We start from the raw sequence: 23930 nt of genomic DNA on the forward strand, positions 1-23930 counted from the left end.
AAGCCTTCTCCCATACCATTGGCCTCCTGGCTAAATCTGGCGAATCAACCCATGCTCCTATTAATTGGAGATCACATTTTAATCCTCTGCTTACCTTAAACAGGGAAATAAATAAATTAGTGAGGGCTCAATTCCGGCATTTCTCGCATGAGCGAAGTAATTTAATAAACTTGCTAAAGAGAAAAAGACAGCGGAAAAAATGCTCCCTAAGGCAAATTAAGGAAGATGGCGCATGGACACAGCTAAAAGAGGCAGCCTCAAAAAATCTCCAAAGGGTATTGGGAAATAATCACCGACTGCTGTGGCACTAGGGTGAAATCTCGCCCAATACCCATAAATGAAGAGGAATGTAAACTTTATTTGCTGGAATTATATTCTGCAAATTCCATTCCTGTGGATTTGATTTTGTGGCACTGAATCATTCGCCAGTTTCAGTGTACAACTATGTCCATTCCATCAATGATTTGGTCGGGGCTATTAAAAAAATGAGATCCTCCGGAGCAATGGGCCCTGACGAAATCCCATATTGGTAATCAAAAAGGAGCCTTTTATGTGGCCTCCTCTTTAGCCCCACTATTTAATTTTTGCTACACCAATGGGAAGATCCCTCCATCTTGGTCGGGGAGTATTTTAATTCCTCTTTACAAAAAGGGCCTTAGATCACACCCTGGAAACTACCGGCAAATAGCCTTATTGGACGCGGCGGGGAAAATTTTCGCACGTACTATCCTTGATCACCTACGGAAGGGTTGTACCCTGTGTACCCTGCCTTAGGGCAGTAAGGCCTGCTAGAGGGATGCCTTACCTATACCTACAGGCAGTACTGGCTGGCATGGGACCCAGACAGGATGCCATGTTGACTTTGTCGTTTTTCCCCTCACAAGGGCTTACAAGCTACAAGGGCAATAGCATGGTGGGTCCCAGGTGAACCTCTTCAGCTTCCCGATCCTAGGTACCCAGTACACCACTTACTAGAGACTTTCATGGGGGAGAAGTACCAATGGTGGATATGTTTTAGGGCAGAAGCACTGGCTCAGGCAACCTGGTACACTACAATTAAAACCCCATCTAATACCAGGCAAAAAGTGGAGGCTAACCATGTCAAAAGAGTCCTTTTCTCATACCAAGGATTTCTAAATTGCAATGTAGAAGGTAGACTGGCTGTAATTAATTCTTTGGAGAAATGGAAGGATTTCAGAACATGTTGAATTTTCTGGATACATGAACAAGACACAAAATTCAAATAATTTTTTCTTTAGGTTTGGTAATTGTTAAATTACCTGTGTATCCTTAAAATGTCTTAATATTAATGTTGTTACATGCTTTCTAGTTCCACAATAAAGGCCTTCTTATTTTGGCACTGACAACGATCCCCAACTTTATTTCCATTACTGACTGGGCACAGTTTTTTTTGTTTTTTTTACTGCCCGTTTACGTGAACTACTCACAACAGTTGATCATAAAGTGTTGAGAAACATTGGTAAGCCTTAACCTTTGTGTTTCTGGTTGTATCTCTTTATGGCACTCTGATCTTGAGGACAGGAAACTTAATTCTTTCCTGAATGTTTTACGGTAGGCATTGGACTGAAACACTATAGATAAACATGCCATATTTAAGGAAGGCAATATTCCAAGCCACCTCTGAGATCTTAACCTTATTGTGGAATTCTCTTTCTGCAGTCATGAACTTCTCAGTCACTTTATTGATCCATAAAATACATAAGAGGGAGTATCTACCACGTATTTAGCACACGCCAAAAACCTGAAAATGCTTTTTGTCCCGGAACTAGTTGTAGGTTAGACTAGGCAGATGTCTTGGTGGCATATCCCCCCTGCAGGCAGCAATTGGTTCTCTTTTGCTTATTTGGAGAGGCAGATGTGTTTGCACTGGCAAAATCAAGGGCTAATTTTTATATCCTTTCTGACAGAATGACTAGTTGAGTCTACTTTTACTGTGATTTGAACAAGAGCAGTAACTATTTTCATGGACACTGAGCGCAATACCTTCAAAATCTTTGCGTATCCTGTTGTTAAAATAGGAAGGCATTCATGTGATTTTAGATATCTGTTGATATCTTGTATCTATCTGCACACTATGGCTCCTACTCATTGTAGGTACGCCAAAAATCGTAATGTAGCTTTTTATAAGCACCAAAATGTGAGTGGTGTGATAGACCTAATTTGATCACATATTGTTGGAGCCTGGTGCCAGTCAGATCCTGAGAAACTGTTGCTTCTGCTTTTTTCCGTAGTCCTTTGGAAGGATGAATTATTGTGCAGGAGGTAGTGTATTGCCTTCAAAGTATTTTTAAAGGACTGAAAAGTTGTGTAATACTGTCATATTTGATTACAGGTCTAAAATGATGTAGTCTTGTTGTATGAACTTGTAGTTGTCCATGCCATTCTTTGACTACAGGTTTTAGTGAGAAACCTCTGCCATGTACATCTTTTGACACTGCCTGCATTACTTTTTTTTTTTTTCTGTCACAGCAAACCTACCTCCAACTTTGGCCAAATCTCAAGTGAGCTCCGTGAGGAAAAACCTCAAGTTGCACCTGTTGAGCGTTCTTAAACACCCATCCTCTGTAGAGTTCCAGGCCCAGATTACCACTCTGCTTCTGGATCTAGGCACACAGCAGCAAGAGATTGCACGTAACATGCCTAACCTGAAAGAGTTCAGAAAACGTCAGCGGGAAGATGCTGAGCAAGGGCAGAAGAAGATCAAAATCGGTAAGACAAAGCTGTTGCAGCAACTACAACTTAGAGGGTCTTTAAAATGAAAAGAGCAGACAATTTGATATTTTGGGGGGAAGAGGGGCAGGAGATTCATATTTTTTTGGCATAGTCTTAAGAAATCAAGGCAGTGGTCAGATCGGCTGTGTGGGGTTTAGTGATTTAACAAGTAATTTGTGTGTGTGTGTTGCATATGTTGAATTAGTCTCTTTTCTCAAGAAATGGCTCATATAAAATACCTCAAAACACTGCAGTGGTAGCAGTCTTACAAACTTTACTTTGACTTTGAAAATACACCAAGAGAAGTTTCTGTACCTGCTCTTCCACCATATTATTTTCTGCATGGTGTCCATCCAGTGGTCACGAAGGACTGGGCTAATGGCAGGTAGTGCAGTGGTGCATTTTTTATTGCCTTTTTTGCCCAATTTACCATGTTTTCTCTCAGCACTGCTAGTTTCGTTGTGATCCAGCCTGTAAATGGTCACTCTTCTTGTGTATGATCTTCATCAGAATCTCCTGCTTTTGTGACATCTTGATTTGGAAGATGAATTCAGACCATTTAGATGAATTTTACTGAAACAAATTTGCTAATTTTCTTTGTTGAAGTGAAATGTCATGTATCTGTGGAGCTTTGTGCTTGTGCAGTGACTCTGATATTGACACACTTGGTGTTCATTATTTTGTCTTTGGGAAAATCAGTGATAGAACCTAAAGGAATTTAAATCTTGCAAAATAGTGGCAGTGAAAAATTGAAAGCTATACATCTATCTTGAAGCTCTCTGAATTACAAAGCGTCCCCTCTTAATATTTGTGTGTCCTTATTTTCCCTGATTTTGCAGAAACCCCTCTTGTGGAGGATGATGAAGATAAAGACATTGAGACTATAATTGCACCAGCTTCAAAACCCTCGGCTCCAAGCGTCCAAACTGAGACAGATATCACTGCTGACTTCCTGCAGCCTCTACTGACACCAGAGAATGTAGCAAATCTGGTGGGTTCTAGGCTGCAATTCCTTTTTGCAACAATTAAGTATCCAAAAACATGTTAATTCCCCTCAATTGATGGGTGATTATAATTAATGTAATTGTTTTTTCCTTTAGTGTCGGAATGTTTGTAGATTCAAATGTTTGAATCATTTCCGATCTTCAAGCTGCGATGGTGTGAAGGCGTTATAATGGTTTTCATTTACTAGCATGATCACATCATTTGAAAAAACCCAGACTTCAGGCAGTGATGGAATGAACTTTACTCTCCCTCCCCTGAACGCTACATGTCGCATTTCTGCTGTATGTCATATGAATGGAGGTCCTTCCGAGGTCTGGTCTTTGCTTTAGAAAAAATCGAACATTTGTACCTTTAATTATTTACTCTTCCATGGACTACTGCACCCCTTCTGGCAACCCCTGCTATTTAATAGATCTGTTTTAAGGCCTGGACAGAAATTAACATTGCAGAGACAGAATATTGCACTAAGTGTCCACTTTTGAATTTGAAAAGAATTCCTATTTAAATACGTCCGTACCTTTTTGCAAAGATCTTGATCTTAAAATAAATCTTGTGCAAAGCTTATATTTATAAAATTGGTGTGGATCTCCTTTTTGAATTGTCAATTATTGGTCATTGTGCAAACGACAAATGTCTTATACTCCTGTGTGTTAGGTGTAAGGCTGCTTGCCCAAACTACTTCAAATAAAGCACTTTGGGTTTGCATTGAGCCCAGTACACTGCTAGGAGAATCTCTGGACTCTGTGCACGGTGTTTCAAACTAGTGGTATACCATATACAGAGCCAGCGTCCTACTTTGGTGGTGCAGCGGTGGGTACAAGACTTGACATTTGTTGTACCACTTGATCAATAATAGAGTTCACAAGAGGAAATCCAAAATTGTCTTTAGTTACAATATATTTTTTCAATTTTCGATTTTGTTTCCAACTTAATTTAAACTAATGTTAGGCCTTAGTAGTCCTTAGCATTTTTGTAAGTCTTTATTAAGACCCCAACTACTTTAAAAACCATGACTGAAACTCCAGGGACCAGCCAGGTGCTCAACCTGCCCCCATGCACATCTGAGAGTGACCCTACTCAAAGAACTGTGAAAAGAATGGAGATTTGCCATGGCTACGAAAACCCATGTCCAGCAGTTGCCGGTAGAGAATGTCAATTTCCATGGCAAGTCTTACTTCCCCCAATGGGGAAGAGAATGATGATTACCAGGTAGTGGGGGGAGTAGAACACTGACTCCATCACTAACCTCTTGGATAGTAATACCACTGCGAGTGACCCCAGTAGTATCCCAGATGAGGTAGATACTGAAGATGAATGCAAAATAGGAGGGATAAGGAGGAAATCAAAGGCTAGGTCGGCCTCCAAAGAACGTAACAAAACAGTAGGATCCCAAAATACTGGATTCGGAGACCTAGCTTGTGTGATGGTCACTGATCAGATTTTGTCAGAATAGACCAATGAGAAAGAAAAAATTATTTCTAGTGTCCCCTCACTCACCCTGGTTTCCCCACGGTGACATTCATCATCATTGGGGCCAGCCCAGTTCTCTACGAAAAGGGGCGTGCTGCGACTTGCGAATTACGTAGGAGCACTTAGTTGTGAAAGACTATGTGTGGTGTGAGTGAGATAGTGGTGGAGTGGGTGTGAGTGATTAAAAATACCGTGCTAGTGGGCCTCAACAAGTTTATTAAGCTCCTAGGTTGGTATATTAAAATGGGGTGTTACACTGCAATTTAACCTATAATGAGGATTAAATCCGTGTTCGGTCGACATGTTTCAAGCTCCCCAAAGCTTTTCATCAGGACCATACAGGGACCAGCCCTGTATTTTCCACTCCTATGAGCCCCTATTTGGGGTGTGCGAATTGAATCAATAAAAAACATATAACGCTGTTAATTCTAGAACATGCGTTTTATACATACGTTTGTACTGTTTTGTTGTTTCTGTAAAAAGAATGACACATGGTTAGTGGCAAACTAGCCCTTTCTTAGGAAGAAAGGGTGTCACACATTTTTCACACCTCACATCCGAGTATATGGTGTCCGATTTGCACCTTATTGGTGCGTGCAATGATGAAGCATGTCACCGTGGGGAAACCCTGGTGAGTGAGGGGACACTAGAAAGAAATTTTTCTTTCTCATTGGTCTATTCTGCCAAAATCTGATCAGTGACCATCACACAAGCTAGGTCTCCGAATCCAGTATTTTGGGTTCCTACTGTTTAGATACTGAAGATGCACATCTTCAGAAACTGGCCAAGAGGATAACCTTAGAGGCTTAAATCTTGGCCATAGAAAAAGGAAGAGCTGAGATGGGCCTAGCACTCGATATTGGTGGCAGCAAAATAATAAATGGGGAGCTGGTAGAATCTATCACTTGGTGTTCCATTACATTTGAGAGAGAATGTCTTTGTAGACATTTCCACAGGAAGTTGTGGAGTGCTACGTTGTGGGAAATGTTCTCAGGAAAGTGCAGGGATAGACTCGTCACTCAGTGAGAAAGCTACTACTTCCTATGACCTTAAGAATAGTACCCTGATAGCGGGCTTTGAATTTAGTACTGAGGAGTATAGGATCAGATTCAGGGAGGCTCCAAAAACCCAGAGCCAGACCTGGGTAGATTTTGTAGACTACTCAGTGAAAACACTTAAGAGGTTGTTTAGATGGTAACAATGTACATACCGTTGAAGGGTGTATAATTTGATAATGAAGGAGCACATTTTAAGTATTTGTCTCCAAGAAAAACTACATACATTTTCTGGTAGAACTGGGCGAACTTTCTCCTCCAGAATTGGGGAGGAAGGCAGACCATTGGGTCAAGACAAGGGTGACCAAAACTACCACTGTTGGGGGAGACTAAAAGAAAGAGTCCAAAAAGCCCCCCCCCCCTCCAAGGGAAAGAGGGTAATCCTAAAAAATGAGCCTTCTTCAGGTCCCCAAAAATCTGCTTAGGAGGGTGGGCCCAGATACTCTTCACCGCCAAAGGGTGGGTACCAGGGGACGAACTGGGATCCCAGAAGGCTTGGTGCCATGTTTGTAGGTCATTAGAGCACCAAACTGGAGACCCTAGCTGTAAAAACAATAACAGAATAGAGGCCTTGAGAGATACTGGTGCTAGTGTCGCCAAAGTGACCCAGCCACTGGTTCACTCCGATCAGTACCTGATTGGAAGGACCGATCCAGTCACCAATGCTGGCAATCTCACAAAGATTCATCCCATGGCTATGGTATCTTTTGACCAGGGAGAGTTTTGGAGTAGTTCGACAAAAGCAAGTGGTCGTTGTAGGAAGCTGGCTCTATATATACTATACCAAAGTAGGGTATAGTGTGCACAGAGTCCTGTAGATCACCAAAGGCTTACAGAGGTAAAAGTAGATAATACCTTACTCTCTATTTGTGGTAGTGTGGGTGAGCAGTAAGGCTTTATCAGAGGGTAGTGTTAAGCATGCATTGTACACACTCTGGCAAGAGGCTCTGCGCCTCTGGAAATGGCTGGAACGTCACAGCATATCCTTTACGGTCAACACCTGGCAGGTTCTTTGAACACCAGGGCGGACGAACTCTGCCCCCGGTGTCTGATGGAGCGCCAATGGCGTCTTCACTCGGAGGTGGTGCAAGGTCTCTTTCAACAGTGGGGAGAGCCTTGGTTAGATCTGTTCACCACCAAAAAGAACGCGCAATGTCATCAGTTCTGCGTGTTGGAATTTCCAAGGCGGTACTTGCTCGGCAACGCTTTTCGTTTCGAGTGGAGTTGCGGTCTGTTGTATGCCTCTCCGCCTATACCACTTCTGCCCAGAGTGCTGAAGAAGATCAGGCACGACCGGGCCCAAGTCATCCTTGTGGCCCAGGACTGGGCTCGAAGAGTTAGTTATTCCAAGCTACTCAGTATGAGCCTGGATCCCCCGATCCGACTGCCTCTGCTGGAGGATCTTCTGTCGCAGCAGCAGGGGACGGTTCTCCACCCGAACCAGCCCAGCCTCCACCTACATGCATGGAGATTGAGCAGCGACCGGTGATTCCATTTGACTTGCCTCCCGAAGTCTGTGATGTCATGTCTTGATACAAACCCTGGTAATTCACACGGTAGTGGGGCTGAGGATAGTGTGCTTCTGGCTAGTCAATCTCTGCCGGATTCATCCTTCGATGAGGACTCTACGAGAAACCCATCGCGCAAGAGGAAAAGACGTAAGTGACGCCAGAGGGGAGGTGTCACCAAGATCCCAAAAACAAATGGCTTATCCCAGCCAACCACTATTCCCGAAGCCACTTCTAATCCACTCCCTGTCTTGGTTTCAAATGATTCCCTGCGTCCTCCCAACATCCCTTTTGGGTCTTCAGATCCCTGTCCTACGTGTTTTAATAGTGATGATGGCTTGCTGGGTAAAATAGAAGCCTTATTTAAAACCCTTTTACTGCCCGTTCTGGAAAGAGCTAGAGTGATGACCTCAAAATTGGATGCTCTAGAGAATCTTGTTAATACCAATACTGGGCTTTTAAAAAAACTAGTTAATCCACAAAGTGTCCTGGCGAATCCTATCCCCTCTAGTAATCTTAAATCACAGGGAGCAGTGGCTACAGGCAAATTATCTTCCATAGTATCTGCTAAGCCAGCACCTATCAGGTCTGCCCTAAATAAACCTGAAGGGACGGGGGTAGGGGGAAGAATTGTGAATAATGACAACATACCCATATTGGCCACGACTTCACAGGTCCCAAAGAAGGCTAGTTCCAAACCCAACCTCTTGTGTCAGCCGAGTGTCCCTAAGCCCCCTGTGGCTACGTCGGCTCAAGCTCAAGTGAGGGGTGACTCCAACATATCCATACAACCCAAATTAAGCGGATAGAATACCTTTTACCCCACACTATCCCATATTGTTTAATCGCTTCGAATCCCTTTCTGGCCTGGAGGGTATCGACTGACTTTGCCCTGTGGTTAGGAGTGGGAGTGTTTCCAGCAATCATGTTGGTGGGGCTGACGAAGTCTGTAACACGGCATCGAGTATGGGGCGAGGTACCCAGGAGTTTGAGAAGGGGACAGCCCCCATTTATAATAAGGATGTTAATGTGGAGGTGGGTCCTCAATCCAATAAGTGGGATACTTTGGGAGTGGTCCAATGTGTTCAGAATGTCACCATATCCCCCAGTCAGGCTGTGTCGCTCAAACTAGCTTCATGGTATATAGCGGGGTTAATGGGGCGCACGGGTTCAGAGGATTGGGTAGACTTCATTGACACCTTTGATATTTTATTGTTTCAAGAGAGTTGGGCTCCCGATCCAATCCACAGGGTTGGGTTTTTAAATTTTTTCAAACCAGCGGTCACAAAGGTTGAGCCTCAGGGGGCCTAGTTATCTGGGTCAAACAGTCTATTGGCTATAGGCCAGTGGAAATTGAGGTGGATAATCCGGATCTCCTGAGAATTAAATTATGTAAGGAAAATTGTCAAGAGGTTGTAGTTATTAACGTCTATGCCCGAGGCCGCCCCGGAGGGCGTTGTCCAGCCATATGAAATGTATTAGATTCTTACCTCGAAAGGACTGGGAGAGATAAGTTCCTCCTCTTAGCAGGGGACCTTACCTGCACTTTTGAACCTTTGCTCAGTGCGGGAGAGGACCTGGGGTTGGAGGACGACATCGTGTAGAATATCCCGATGCTGTCCCTGAATAATATCAAAAGGGGCACAGAGGCGGCCTTACATTGGGCGGGGTTGTGTTTGGATTGGGGTCTGCGAGCAGCCAATGGTCGTACGGCCTCTGACAAGGCCGGTAAACCCACTTTTGAAAATGGTGTTAGTAAAAGCAGAATAGATTATATTTTGTTAAAAATTGAATATTGGTCTTTTCTGGACGACAAGGAAGTCATGGTTCGCCCCGAAAGCGATCACAACCCATTGTCTCTTAGTTTAAGACTCCCAGGTGTCCACAGTGGGTCTGTATCCGCTGCATATCTAACTGATGATGCCATCTTGACTAATATTAGAAGGCTTAATGGTCTAGGGTTGTGGAGGATTCCTCCCTCTTAGATGGTATAACGGAGGTAGTTTCGTCGACCCTGAGAGACATTTTGAAATTATCCTCCACCCCGCCAGCCACTGACCAGATCTGTGACCTTCATGAACAGTGTTTTAACAAACTCAAGGCCCTTTTAACCCTTCCATTAACTCGAGGAAAGGCGAAGGCACAGGGTTGTCAGGGAAAATGGTACAATAAAACTTGTAGAGTCGCGCATAGCGAATTAATTAAAGCAGTTAAATCCAGGATCACAAGTGACATAAAAGAGGCACGTTTAAGGTACAAAAAAAGTACAGTGGGCAGCGAAAAAAGAGTGGGATGAACGCCATTGGTCTGATCTCTTAGATGCTTGTAGCTCCCCCAACCAGGTTAAATTTTGGGAAATAGTGAAGTGGGGTAGGAACCCCGATTCACAAATCCCTGTTAATCATGTGTCTGTGGAAGCATGGGTCGAATTCTATTCTAGCCAGTTTTTGGATCCTGATTTGGAATCTCGTAATGGCCAAGTCAAGTGGGAAACTTCCCACCCCACTCATAACCAAGTGCTAACTTTTACCTCTTTAGAAACCGAGTCTGCACTTCGCTTGGTTCAGTGTGGGAAAGCGCCAGGGATGGATTCCATCCCGACCGACTTATTTAAAACTAATCCTCAACTCTGGGTTCCCTACATAACTTGGCCAGACATTTGCAGGCATCCTGATCCTAACTTCGGTAGCCAATGCAATTGCTAAGGGGGCACGGATCCCAGTGTCCTGGAAGGGGGCGGAAATTCTTCCCATTTTTAAAAAGGGGGATCGCTCGGTCCCGGGCAATTATCGCCCCATAAGCCTAGTCGATTCCTTACCAAAAATTACTGCCAGGATGGTCCTTGCCAGAATCCAGGGTTGGATGGAGATGGAAAGTATTCTTTCCCCCCAACAGGCCGGCTTTAGATCAGGCACCAGCACCATCGACCAGGTCTTCAGATTCACTCTGATTTACTGGAAGGTGGTGCTGCTGGGCGGCGGATCCATCTATGCCGCCTTTGTAGATCTAAAGTCGGCCTTCGATCTTGTGCCAAGGGCTAAACTGTGGGCTGTCCTGAAAAACCTGGGACTGCCGCCGGAATTGCTCGACCTGGTAGTAAGAATACACGAGGGCAACTTTGCCAGGGTGAGGTGGAGAGGCCAAGGGCAGGTGACGGATTGCTTCCCCGTAACTCGAGGCGTCCGTCAGGGTTGTGTATTGGCACCCACGCTCTTTTTGCTGTTCATTGACCAGGTGGTGAAGTTCTTTGCTGACACCCCCACTGATGCTCCTTCACTGGGTGGGACTAAGTTCCCCATGCTCATCTTTGCCGATGACACCCTTCTCCTCTCCAAGACCCGTAGTGTCCTGCAAACTGCACTAAATAGATTTGATGAGTTTTGCAAGGTTAACAACATGAAAATTAATGTGAGCAAAACCAAATTTATGGTTTTAACTAAAAGTCGCCCCATTTAAAGTTCAGTGAGCATGAATGGAGAAAGTCTTGAACAAGTAGAGGTCATGACCTATCTAGGAGTAACCTTGGACCCCCGCCTTAGCTGGAAACCGCAGGTTGACACACTTCACCTAAGATTTGCACGTCTTACTGGTTGTCTCCTGCAGGAGCAAAAAAGGTCTCTGACAAAAAGGGTTAAACTCGCTCTTAGGATTTATGATACTAAGGTCAGCTCAGCAATTTTATACTGGGCAGATCTATGGGGGTATATGGACCTATCAACTCTGGTAAAAGTTCAAAACCAATTCATGCGTAAACTAGTAGGACGTCCCCAATCCGCTCCGACCAAACCACTCTGTTTGGACCTGGGTTGCAAACCTATCAACGAGATGGCTTGATATCTGCTAGTAGCTCTGTGGAGACGAATTTGGACGTCCCCAGATTTAAGCCTCTTTGCCAGGGAATTAGAGGAAGTAAGATCAGTTTGGGGGTCCAGCAGTATACCCTGGTTGCGCGAGGTTAAACTAATTTTGGAAGACATGGGTTGTAACCAGCTGTGGGCCTCCCCAGGGTCCACTATCTTTTCCTCCAAGCAAGATTTCAAAGCACTATATTGGGCCTTTGTTCAACAAGAGTCTGTCATTAGTTCAGATGCTACTAGCTTAACAGGTAGATTCCTGTCTCACAAACTGGATCCCTCTTATGAGAATTATGAGAACCTTATAACCAAGTCACTTGATAAAAAACTGTACCATCAGTTTCGAGTTGGGTCCCTGCCTTTAAGGTCTTTTACCAAGAAGTGGTCCCCCCTTTTAACTGATTCCTGCTCATGGTGTACTCCCCCACAAGGAGAGTGCTGGTCATTTTTTATTTGCATGCCCTGTCTATCACGCACCAAGAAACAAATGGATTAGGCCCATTTGCCACCACCTTAAAGTTCGAGGGAGTGCTGAGGCTTTGTGGGCGTTACGTACCACCATCTCAGAGGCGGTAGTCGTAGGTGTTGCCAAATACCTGGGGTGGGCATGGGTTATCAGAGCCAGACATTTGCAGGCATCCTGATCCTAACTTTTTTTTAAATGGGTTTTCAAAATATGAGGTCTTTATTATATTGTTTAATTCTTTATTAACGATGAAATGTTCTATGTAATTACGATGGTCTTAATTTATTATCTTTTTAATGTATGTTTTATTCTCTTTTGTCATAAGCTGTCTTTTATGATGTAAAAATCGCAATAAAGACTTTAAAACCTGAAACCTGACTGGAACAATTTGGGAAGAAGATTTTTTCTTCCGCCAGTTCAGGGCTGCGGTCTGTCAACACCACATGCCTTTTGGGCCGTTACTCCCACTCTGTGTGTGGGATACGGTGGTGCAAGTGCTGCCTCAGTGTCCGGAGGAGGCGCGGACAGTGCTCTCGAAGGCTATTGCTGAGGGTAGAGATGCAGCCAAGTTCACAATACTATGTGGCTTTGACACTGCCGACTCGCGGCGCAGAGCGATTTCCACGACGGTGGCGCTCCGCCGCCACACCAGGGTGAGAACTACTGCCTTCTCGGGGGATGTCCAGAACACCCTGATGGACATGCCCTTTGATGCCATTCGCCTTTTTGGCAACAAAGCACATAATGCGTTGGAGCGTTTTATGGACTCACCGGCTTCGGCCATATCCTTGGGCCTGTCGGCCACTCGCCCTCCTCTGCCTTCTGCTTTTCGCTCCTTTCGTGGCCACGGAAGGGGCGCCCCAGCACGTTCTATCCAGAGCCACAGGCCGGAGCAGCAACAGTCTCAGCACGGCCTCGGACGTGGGAACCGCAGAGGCGGTTCATGGGGCCAGTGGGCGGGTCAGTCCACTTCCACCTCGGCCACTACTGCCTCAAAACCTTCCTAGTCTGTTCTTTCAGGCACATCAAATACCATGGGTGGCAGAATTCGCCATCACCTCCCGCACTGGCACACCAACACTTCGGACAGGTGGGTTTTAGACCAAGTCCCTCCCCTTCGATACTACCCCTCCTGCCATGCCACCCTAGTACCACCGCATGTCGGTGATCACTTGGCACTTCTTCAACAGGAAGTCGCGGCCCTCTTGGCCAAGGAGGCCATCGAGTGGGTTCCTGCGCCAGAAGTAGGATGTGGTTGTTATTCCCACTACTTTCTGGTGCCCAAGAAGGACAAAGTCCTGCATCCTATCTTGGATCTCAGGGAGGTCAATCGCTCCCTCCGGAAGGAGAAGTTCAAGATGCTAACTCTGGCTCAGTTCTTCTCTGCTCTCGACCCTGGAGATTGGATGGTAACGTTGAACTTGCAGGACGCATATTTCCACATTCCCGTCCTGGCTACCCACCGGCGTTACCGGAGGTTTCCTGGTAGGCCACAAGCATTTTCAGTTTACCATGATCCCCTTTGGCCTTACCAGCGCCCCTCAGGTGTCCACGAAAGTTATGGGGGTGGTTGCAGCTCATCTGCGCAGATCAGGCGTTCCAGTCTTCCCTTATCTCGACGACTGGCTGTTGAAGGCAGGCTTGCCCCAGGCAGTCGTTTGCCACCTCCAGACTACGGCCCACCTCCTGCATTTGCTGGGATTCTCCATCAATGTGCTGAAGTCACACCTGATTCCTGTTCATCGCAGCGGTTCTTAACATGACTCAGATTCGGGCTTATCATCCCAATCGGCGAGTCCAGGATATTCAGGCTATGATTCCAATCTTTCGGCCTCTATCCTGAGTTTTGGTCAGGATGACCCTGAGGCTGCTGGGCCTCAAGGCCTCCTGCATCCTGCTGGTCTGTTGAGTGGTAAGGGAAGGCTCAAGGCAGCAATTTTTGGTTGTAAGGGTGGTTTATTAAAGTTTTCAGACAAGTCCCAGCAGCACTGTTCCCAACAAGCTGCGCGGGTGAGCGCGCGCGCAGAGAAGTCACCCTAAGCGCGCAGGTTGCTGAATTTACCACGCACTCCAGCAACACCGTTCGCGCCGCCGCTTTTAAAATGCGAGCGGCGCGAAAAGGTGCCATTTCCTCGTTGCGGGAGATTGAGAAAAAAAGCAGTCTCAAACACAGCGTGTGCTTTAGCACACGCTGTGTTTGACACTCTGCATTCCTCTGCATTCCTTTTCTTACACCGCACAGCTGCGGGGCTGATTGTGAACCTTTAGTATTCATGTAAATTGTAGCTCCCCCGGTGCGCTGCAATTAACACGAAGACTAATTCAAAGGACCTACAATCAGCCCCGCAGCTGTGCCCTGTAAGAATCGTCAAGGGTGCACTACTGAGGGGCTGTTTGTGATCCTTTGTGTTGCGTTGCCTTCCTCCAGCTCTCCTGTCCTGTAAGGGAGAGACGAACGATCATCACGACCATTAATATAGACATAACACAGATGACTGTGTAGCTCACACGGACAGAAACAATTAACAAGATTTTTCAAAAAGTTATTGCTGGAGAAACACCTGGGCCTTCAAAAATATTTTTTAAATGGTAAAACGTGCTGACCCACATTGAGCCATGTTTTATACGATAGTGTGCGTAATAAAATGCGAATGACAAACATAACGGGCCATTGTGAAGAGAGCAGGTTGAAAGTCCTTATAAAAATAGTATATATATATATATATAATTTAGTAAAAATGGAAAGGCCTCGGTTAACAACCGAACTAAAACCAGGGACAGACACCAGGGAGCAGGGACAGACACCAGGTAGTAGGGACAGACACCGTTGAGCACGGACAGACACCGTTGAGCACGGACAGACACCCGGGATCAGGGACAGACACCAGGGATCAGGGACAGACACCAGGGATCAGGGACAGACACCAGGGATCAGGGACAGACACCAGGGAGCAGGGACAGACACCAGGGAGCAGGGACAGACACCAGGGAGCAGGGACAGACACCAGGGAGCAGGGACAGACACCAGGGAGCAGGGACAGACACCCGGGAGCAGGGACAGACATCGGGGAGCAGGGACAGACACCGGGGAGCAGGGACAGACACCGGGGAGCAGGGACAGACACCAGGGAGCAGGGACAGACACCAGGGAGCAGGGACAGACACCAGGGAGCAGGGACAGACACCCGGGAGCAGGGACAGACACCAGGGCGGGGACAGAAATCGGGGAGCAGGGACAGACACCGGGGAGCAGGGACAGACACCGGGGAGCAGGGACAGACACCGGGGAGCAGGGACAGACACCAGGGAGCAGGGACAGACACCAGGGAGTAGGGACAGACACCAGGGCGGGAACAGACATCAGGGAGCAGGAACAGATATCAGGGAGCAGGGACAGACACCGGGGAGCAGGGACAGACACCAGGGAGCAGGGACAGACACCAGGGCGGGGACAGAAATCAGGGAGCAGGAACAGACACCGGGTAGCAGGGACAGACACCGGGTAGCAGGGACAGACACCGGGGAGCAGGGACAGACACCGGGGAGCAGGGACAGACACCAGGGAGCAGGGACAGACACCAGGGATCAGGGACAGACACCAGGGAGCAGGAACAGACACCAGGGAGCAGGGACAGACACCGAGGAGCAGGGACAGACACCGAGGAGCAGGGACAGACACCGAGGAGCAGGGACAGACACCAGGGATCAGGGACAGACACCAGGGATCAGGGACAGACACCAGGGATCGGAACAGATACCAGGAAGCAGGGACAGACACCGGGGAGCAGGGACAGACACCAGGGATCAGGGACAGACACCAGGGATCAGGGAGCAGGGACAGACACCAGGGACAGGGACAGACAACAGGGAGCAGGGACAGACACCAGGGAGTAGGGACAGACACCAGGGCGGGAACAGACACCAGGGCGGGAACAGACATCAGGGAGCAGGATATCAGGGAGCAGGGACAGACACCGGGGAGCAGGGACAGACACCGGGGAGCAGGGACAGACACCGGGGACGGACACCAGGGAGCAGGGACAGACACCGGGGAGCAGGGACAGACACTGTGGAGCAGGGACAGACACCAGGGATCAGGGACAGACACCAGGGATCAGGGACAGACACCAGGGAGTAGGGACAGACACCAGGGCGGGAACAGACATCAGGGAGCAGGAACAGATATCAGGGAGCAGGGACAGACACCGGGGAGCAGGGACAGACACCGGGGAGCAGGGACAGACACTGGGGAGCAGGCACATACACCGTGGAGCAGGGACAGACACCAGGGAGCAGGACAGACACCAAGGAGCAGGACCAGACACCAGGGAGCAGGGACAGACACCAGGGAGCAGGGACAGACATCAGGGAGCAGGGACAGACACCAGGGCGGGGACAGAAATCAGGGAGCAGGAACAGACGCCGGGGAGCAGGGACAGACACCGGGGAGCAGGGACAGACACCGGGGAGCAGGGACAGACACCGGGGAGCAGGGACAGACACCGGGGAGCAGGGACAGACACCAGGGACAGGAACAGACACCAGGGACAGGAACAGACACCAGGGAGCAGGGACAGGGACAGACACCGGGGATCAGGGACAGACATCAGGGACAGACACCAGGGATCAGGGACAGACACCAGGGACAGGAACAGACACCAGGGACAGGGACAGACAACAGGAAGCAGGGACAGACACCAGGGAGTAGGGACAGACACCAGGGAGTAGGGATAGACACCAGGGAGTAGGGACAGACACCAGGGAGTAGGGACAGACACCAGGGCGGGAACAGACATCAGGGAGCAGGGACAGACACCGGGGAGCAGGGACAGACACAGGGGACGGACACCAGGGAGCAGGGACAGACACCAGGGAGCAGGGACAGACACCGGGGAGCAGGGACAGACACTGTGGAGCAGGGACAGACACCAGTGAGCAGGGACAGACACCGGGGAGCAGGGACAGACACCAGCGAGCAGGGACAGACACCAGCGAGCAGGGACAGACACCGGGGAGCAGGGACAGACACCGGGGAGCAGGGACAGACACCGGGGAGCAGGGACAGACACCGGGGAGCAGGGACAGACATCAGAGAGCAGGGACAGACATCAGGGAGGAGGGACGGACACCAGGGAGCAGGGACAGACACCGTGGAGTAGGGACAGACATCAGGGAGCAGGCACAGACATCAGGGAGCAGGGACAGACATCAGGGAGCAGGAACAGACACCGGGGAGCAGGGACAGACACCGGGGAGCAGGGACAGACATCAGGGAGCAGGGACAGACACCATGGAGCAGGGACAGACACCATGGAGCAGGGACAGACACAGTGGAGCAGGGACAGACACAGTGGAGCAGGGACACACAGTGGAGCAGGGATGGACACCAGGGAGGAGGGACGGACACCAGGGAGCAGAAAGGCACCAAAAACGAGTGGGGCAGAAGGGCACCAAAAACGATAGGACAGAGGGCAAGAGGGCATAAAAGCACAACAACGAGTGGGACAGAGGGCAGAAGGGCACCAAAAACGAGTGGGACAGAGGTCAGAAGGGCACTAAAAACGAGTGGGGCAGAGGGCAGAAGGGCACCAAAAACGATGGGACAGAGGGCAGAAGGGCACCAAAAACGAGTGGGACAGAGGTCAGAAGGGCACTAAAAACGAGTGGGGCAGAGGGCAGAAGGGCACCAAAAACGATGGGACAGAGGGCAGAAGGGCACAAAAAACGAGTGGGACAGAGGGCATTAGGGCACAAAAAACGATTGGGACAGAGGGCAGAAGGGCACCAAAAACGATTGGGACAGAGGGCAGGAGGGCACCAAAAAGGAGTGGGTTAGAGGGCAGGAGAGCACCAAAAATGAGTGGCATTTGGCACCGCAGACAAGCGAGGTTCGGTTCCTGGCGCACATAGCCATGGTTGCAGCGCACAGAGACCCTCCACTGCCGCACACAGAGGAAAAAGATTAGAGGGAACATTGCCCAGCAGGTATACAAAAACAAAAGAAGAAATCCAAGGAAATGACGATCCTGCACGTTGTTGATGAATTATCTCTTCGCTCTTCTATGGTCGCGTTATCTCTCACGAACACTCCGGTTTGGTGATAGGCGGAGGGAAGGAAAAAGAAAAGATAATACAGCCTTAATATCAGGCTACTTCTTGGTTTTGAGGGAGGGGAAAGTGAGGGATCACCAGTATGGCCGGACGGTGAGGGCAAGGGAAACCAGCACCAGGACAGGGATATGATCCGCTACGTAAAAGCACGGATACGCCCTTTTTATTGTCGGGGAGGAATTGACTGCCCCCCCTCCCTGAACCTCGAAGCCGATCATGCACCTGTTATAGTCACGAACCTCCTGGTCCGTGGCTGGGCAGTGTGCAGGGACAGCCTCCTGGCTCCTGGGTACTCAGCCCGAAATCGGTATCCGGTTCTTTAATCGCCGTCCTTCGGTCCTTCAGCTCTGCCTCTCTCAGGGTCCTTTCACCTGCATCTTTCTCGCGGTTCTCCTCCTTCTCTTCCTGGTTGCAGCTCCACCCTTTTGAAGCGGGCGAATCTTTTCCCGCGTCGTCTTCAGGAGCGGGGCTTGACTGCAGGCTGGCTCCTGTGTTAAAGGGCCAGAAGCCCGGGATATCCGACGTACCTGGATCGCAAACGGCATCCTCCATTTCCGGGAGCTGAAAACAAGCAGGGGGTTTTACACAAGGTGAGCCCCCCAAGAGTTCCACGGGTTTGGGAGGGGGCGAAACCTGACATGGTCACTCATGCCAGATGGCATATGCGGGCTCTGCAGTGGTACCTGAAGTTCCAGTGAGCGTAGCATCGGGGTAACCTGTCCGAGTCTGTTAAGGTCTCGGAGGGCACTGCCCAACAGTTGCAGTGGTGGCTCATGAATCGACTTTGGGTCCAGGGCAGATCCCTCTCCCTTTCCCAAGCGGAGCACACAGTGGTGACGGACGCGTCCCTCCTGGGATGGCTAGGATGGCGGGGGGCCACGTGGGAGAGGCAGAGATCAGAGGCCTCTGGTCTCCGGCGTAGTCCAAGCTCCATATCAACCTTCTGGAGCTTCCGGCAATCCTACTTGCACTGAAGGCATTACTTCCCTCAGTCAAAGGGAAAGTGGTGCAGGTGTTAGCGGACAACACCACCGCCATGTGGTACTGCAACAAACAGGGTGGGATGGGGTCGTGGACCCTATGTCAGGAGTCTCTGCGCCTCTGGACATGGCTGGAACAGCAGTGCATTTCACTGGTGGTTCAACACCTGGCTGGTTCACTCAATGCCAGGACGGACAAACTCAGCTGCAGGTGCATGATGGATCACAAATGGCGTATTTACTCTGACGTGGCACAATGTCTCTTTCAACAGTGGGGGAACCTTGGTTAGATCTAATTGCCACAGAAGAGAACGTGCAATGTCAGCAGTTATGCGCATTGGAATTTCCAAGGCGGCACTCACTAGGCAACGCTTTTCGTCGCAAGTGTAGTTGCGGTCTGTTGTACGTCTTTCCACTTATACCACTTCTACCCAGATTTCCGTAGAAGATCAGGCGCGACCGGGCGAAGCAATTCTTGTGGCTCCGGACTGGGCTTGAAGAGTATGGTATCCCGAGCTACTCAGTATGACCATTGATCCCTCGATCCGACTGCCTCTTCAGGAGGTTCTTCTGTTGCAGCAGCAGGGGACGGTCCTTCATCCGAACCTGTCCAGCCTCCACCTCTTTGCATAGAGATTGAGCAGCTGCAGTGGATTCCTTTGACTTGCCTCCTAAAGTCTGTGATGTCATTCTGGCACCCAGGCGTCCCTCCACTAAGTTGGTATACGCCTGAAGGTCAAACTAATTTGTGGCATGGTGTACACTAAAGGCTGTGGATCCCCATTCTGCCCCTATTTCAGAAGTTCTACTGTTTCTTCTTTCTTTGGCCCAGCAGGGCTCTGCTTTGGGCACTATCAAGGGCTACCGTTCTGCTATTTCGGCCTTTCTCGGGCACCCTGATCAGCCCTCTCTTTTCAAGTCCCCTTTTGTAAATAGATTTCTCAAAGGCATTACTCACCTTTTCCCTCCTATTCCTTTTCGTAATGCGACAGTGGGACGTGAATCTAGTTCTTGCATATCTAATGTGCTCTCACTTTGAGCCTCTGCACAATTGTCCTCTTCGTTTGCTGACCTTGAAGACTGCTTTCCTGGTTGCCATCACCTCTGCCTGGAGAGTGAGTGAGCTCCATGCTCTTTCTTTTAAGCCTCCTTTTCTATCTGTCCAGCCGGACAAGGATGTGCTCAGGACATGTCGATCCTGTCTGCCAAAGGTTGTCACTGCATTTCACATCGGGCAGACCATCTCTTTGCCCACCTTCTTCCTGCCACCGCATCCTTCTAGAGAGGAGGAGAGGCTCCACCGTCTGGACCCAAAACGTGCGCTCTCATTTTACTTTAACCGCACACAACAGTTCAGGTGGATGACCAGCTCTTTGTTGGCTATGTTGGCGCCAAAAAAGGTCGGGCGGACTATCTCCCGATGGGTCATCTTGTGTATTAAAGCCTGTTATTCTCTGGCTAACAACAAAGCTCTGTTGGGGCTGCGCGCCCATTCCACCAGGGCAACTGCAGCCACTACAGCAATTGGACTTGGTGATCCCCTGCAAGACATCTGTCAGGCAGCTACGTGGGCCTCGCTGCACACTTTTACTAAGCACTACTGCCTGGACAGCCAAGTCCGGAGAAATGGCTTCTTTGACCGTTCCGTTCTCCGAGACTTCAGGTGTGATCTTGGTTCGCAGACCCACCACCGGGGTTGGTATTGCTGGTGTATCTATTTTAAGGTAAGGAATCTATCACTATGTGTTTCTTTCTGATGAACAATGTACTTACTTAAGAATATATCTGTAAGAAACATTAGTAGTGATAGATTCCTTACCGCCCTACCCATTCTGCGAACTGATTCCTAGGGTTAAGGTCACCCTTTCAGGGCCCTAGTTTCAAGGCACCAGTGGTCCGTATCTTGCATGGCTCTGTGTTTTCTGGCGCGGAAAGTCGTGTACAGAACTGAAGTCAGCGTGCGAGGGTGACGTCTAAGTAGCTGCTGCAACGTCATCTCAGCGACCACGACAGCAATGACGGACGCGAAGCCGCACGACGCCACCTTCCGACACACATGGGTACTGCTAACGAAAACTTTCCTGATCCAGTCTGACGCCTGGGGGTAATTTTAAGGTAAGGAATCTATCACTACTAATGTTTATTACAGATATTCGTAACCAAAGGTACGTAACTTGTTCTTCGGGGCTAAGAAAGGAAGGCAGTGTAAAAAGAGAACCATCTCACAATTGGTAGTTCTCTGCTTAAAGATCTGCTACGCACTGCCAAAAATCACCCCTTTGAGGGCTTGTGTGCTCATTCTGACGAAGCCAAGACTGTGACCAATATGTTAGTTCATGGAGTCCCTGTCCTGGACATCTGTCAGCCAGCACCGTTAGTGTCCTTGCACTCGTTCACCAAATATTACTGTTTTGGATGGTCAGGTCAGTCTTGAAGGGCTGTTTGTCTTTTCGGTCATGCAGGAGTTCCTGATTTAATCTGTTTTGCAGACCTACCTTTGGGGAGGTTTTGCTTGGCTTTCTACTCTAAGGTAATGAATTTGTGGCTAGAAATCTCTATCTGATGAACAAGTTACTTACCTTTGGTAACAACGTATGTGTTAGCCACTCTATCAAGCTTCTATATTCTCTATCAATCCACCCATCCTCCTTGCTTCTTAGGGCCTTAGCAATACACACCAATGTATCCCCTCTCTGCTCGTCTTTCAGAGGTTCTCCTACTCTTCATTCCTTCTTTGGCCCAGCCGGGCTCTGCTCTAGGCACTCTTGAAGGCTATCTTTCTGCCATTTCCGCCTTTATTTGCCTTCCTGATCAGCCTTCTCTTTTTAAGTCCCCTATTGTAAAGTGATCTCTTAAGGGCATTACTCACATTTTTCATCCTATTCCTTTGTATTGCCCCTGTGGGACTTACATCTTGTCTTGACTTATCTTATGTGTGTTCCTTTTGAGCCACTACATAATTATACTCTGACTCTTGACTTTAAAGACTGTTTTTCTGGTTGCCATCACCTCTGCTCGGAGGGTGAGTGAGCTTCAGGCTCTGTCTTCTAAACCTTCTTTCCTTGCTGTCCTTCCGGACAAGGTTGTCCTCCTAACAAGACCTTCTTTTCTTCCCAAAGTGGTTACCTCTTTCCACATAGGACGGACCATCACTTTCCCCACCTTCTTCCCGACCTCACATCCTTCCAAGGAGGAGGAGAGACTCCACTGTCTGGATCCAAAGCTTGAGTTATCTCTTTATCTGTATTGCACAAAACTTTTCTGGTTGGACAATCAACTTTTTGTTGACTCTGTGGGCGCCAAGAAAGGTTGGGCCGTTCAAAAATGGACCATCTCTCGATGGGTTGTCCTTTGCATTAAAATGTATTATTCCCTGGTGAAAAAGGAGCCTCCGATAGGACTGTGCGCCCATTCCACCAGGGCGAGTTCCGCTACTTCTGCTTTGTGACATGGAGTCCCCCTCAGTGACATCTGCCAGGCAGCCATGTGGGCATCACTGCACACGTTCACTAAACATTACTGCCTGGATATTCAAGTCCGGAGAGACAGCTACTTTGACCGTTCAGTTCTCCAGGACTTTCTGGTTTGAACTTGGTTCGCAGACCCACCCCTGGGGTTGGTATTGCTGGGGTATCTATTCTAAGGTAAGGAATCTATAACTAATAGTCTCTTTCAGCTTAACCAGTTACTTACCTTCGGTAATGATATATGTGGAGGAGACATATATTAGTTATAGATTCCTTACCACCCCACCCATCTTCCCCATTCTGCGAACTGACTTCTAGAGTAAGGAACTCCCTTTAAGGGCCCTATTTTTGTGCACCTTTGGTCAGTGTCTTGCATGGCTCTGCGCTTCTGGCGTGGAATGTCGTGTAAAGAACTGAAATCAGCACGCAGGGCGGCGTCTAAGTAGATACCGCAATATCATTCCAGCGATCCTGATGCCAACAACGAACGTGGAGTCGGCCAACGCCACCTACACAGGGGTACTGCTGAAGAAAAATTTGCCGGATCCAGTCTGGTACCTGAGAGTAATTCTAAGGTAAGGAATCTATAACTAATATATGTCTCTTACAGATATATCGTTACTGAAGGTAAGTAACTTGTCCTTTAATGCAATTCCGAAAAAAGCGGACTCCCTATTTGTTCAAGCTAAACCCATTTTAACCTTGCTTCTTCCCCTTTGCACATTTCACCTATTTAGCATATCTTCCATCTCGTTTGGAAATCTTTTTTCAACGTTTTCTCTTCCAATAGCACTTCCTTTTACCCTTCTCTTCATGCTGCTTCTCCAGTGTGCTGTTCCCCTCCCTCCAGCTCCAGTTATCCCAACCTCAGTGCCACCAACTTTTACCTCCTCTTTCAGCAATTTTTATCCTCTTAACTCTCATCTCTTGATCTTTCCTTATCTCACTACCTTTCTATCTTTTCCTAGTAGAATGTTGGCTGTAATCTGGGGTTTGCCCCACTACTAAGATGAATAGAACTTCTATGTATTATTGATGCTCACTGTTTTACCTTTTGAGGATTGCGGGGCATTGCACCCTTTTGTAGGTACAGTTTGTAGCTACCTCTTGGCTGAGTAGTGTTTTAAAAAATGCAAAATTTAATAACTATAAAGAGAACCAAAACTACTATAATCAACATTGGAGAAGAACCCTCTCCTTGCCCCATCTAAGAAGGCCACCTGGAATACCCTAGTTTCCTGGCAACCTAGAATATGGCACTAAAGATCAAAACGTCTTAAT

At 48.3% G+C, this 23930-nt stretch overlaps 1 protein-coding gene across 3 annotated transcripts in view; it reads left to right on the top strand.

Annotated features, from left to right (window-relative positions):
- The window catches only part of SYMPK (symplekin scaffold protein), a 1074905-nt gene that overhangs the window by 248504 nt on the left and 802471 nt on the right, over positions 1-23930 (top strand). For all 3 annotated transcript variants that reach the window (XM_086938396.1, XM_086938395.1, XM_086938397.1), the window contains 2 exons: positions 2491-2730; positions 3573-3724. In XM_086938396.1, the coding sequence (XP_086794522.1) occupies positions 2491-2730; positions 3573-3724 (392 nt within the window). The remainder of the gene's footprint in view (positions 1-2490; positions 2731-3572; positions 3725-23930) is intronic.

The sequence above is a fragment of the Lissotriton vulgaris genome, chromosome 9, assembly GCF_964263255.1.
Source record: "Lissotriton vulgaris chromosome 9, aLisVul1.2, whole genome shotgun sequence".
Lineage (NCBI taxonomy): Eukaryota > Metazoa > Chordata > Amphibia > Caudata > Salamandridae > Lissotriton > Lissotriton vulgaris.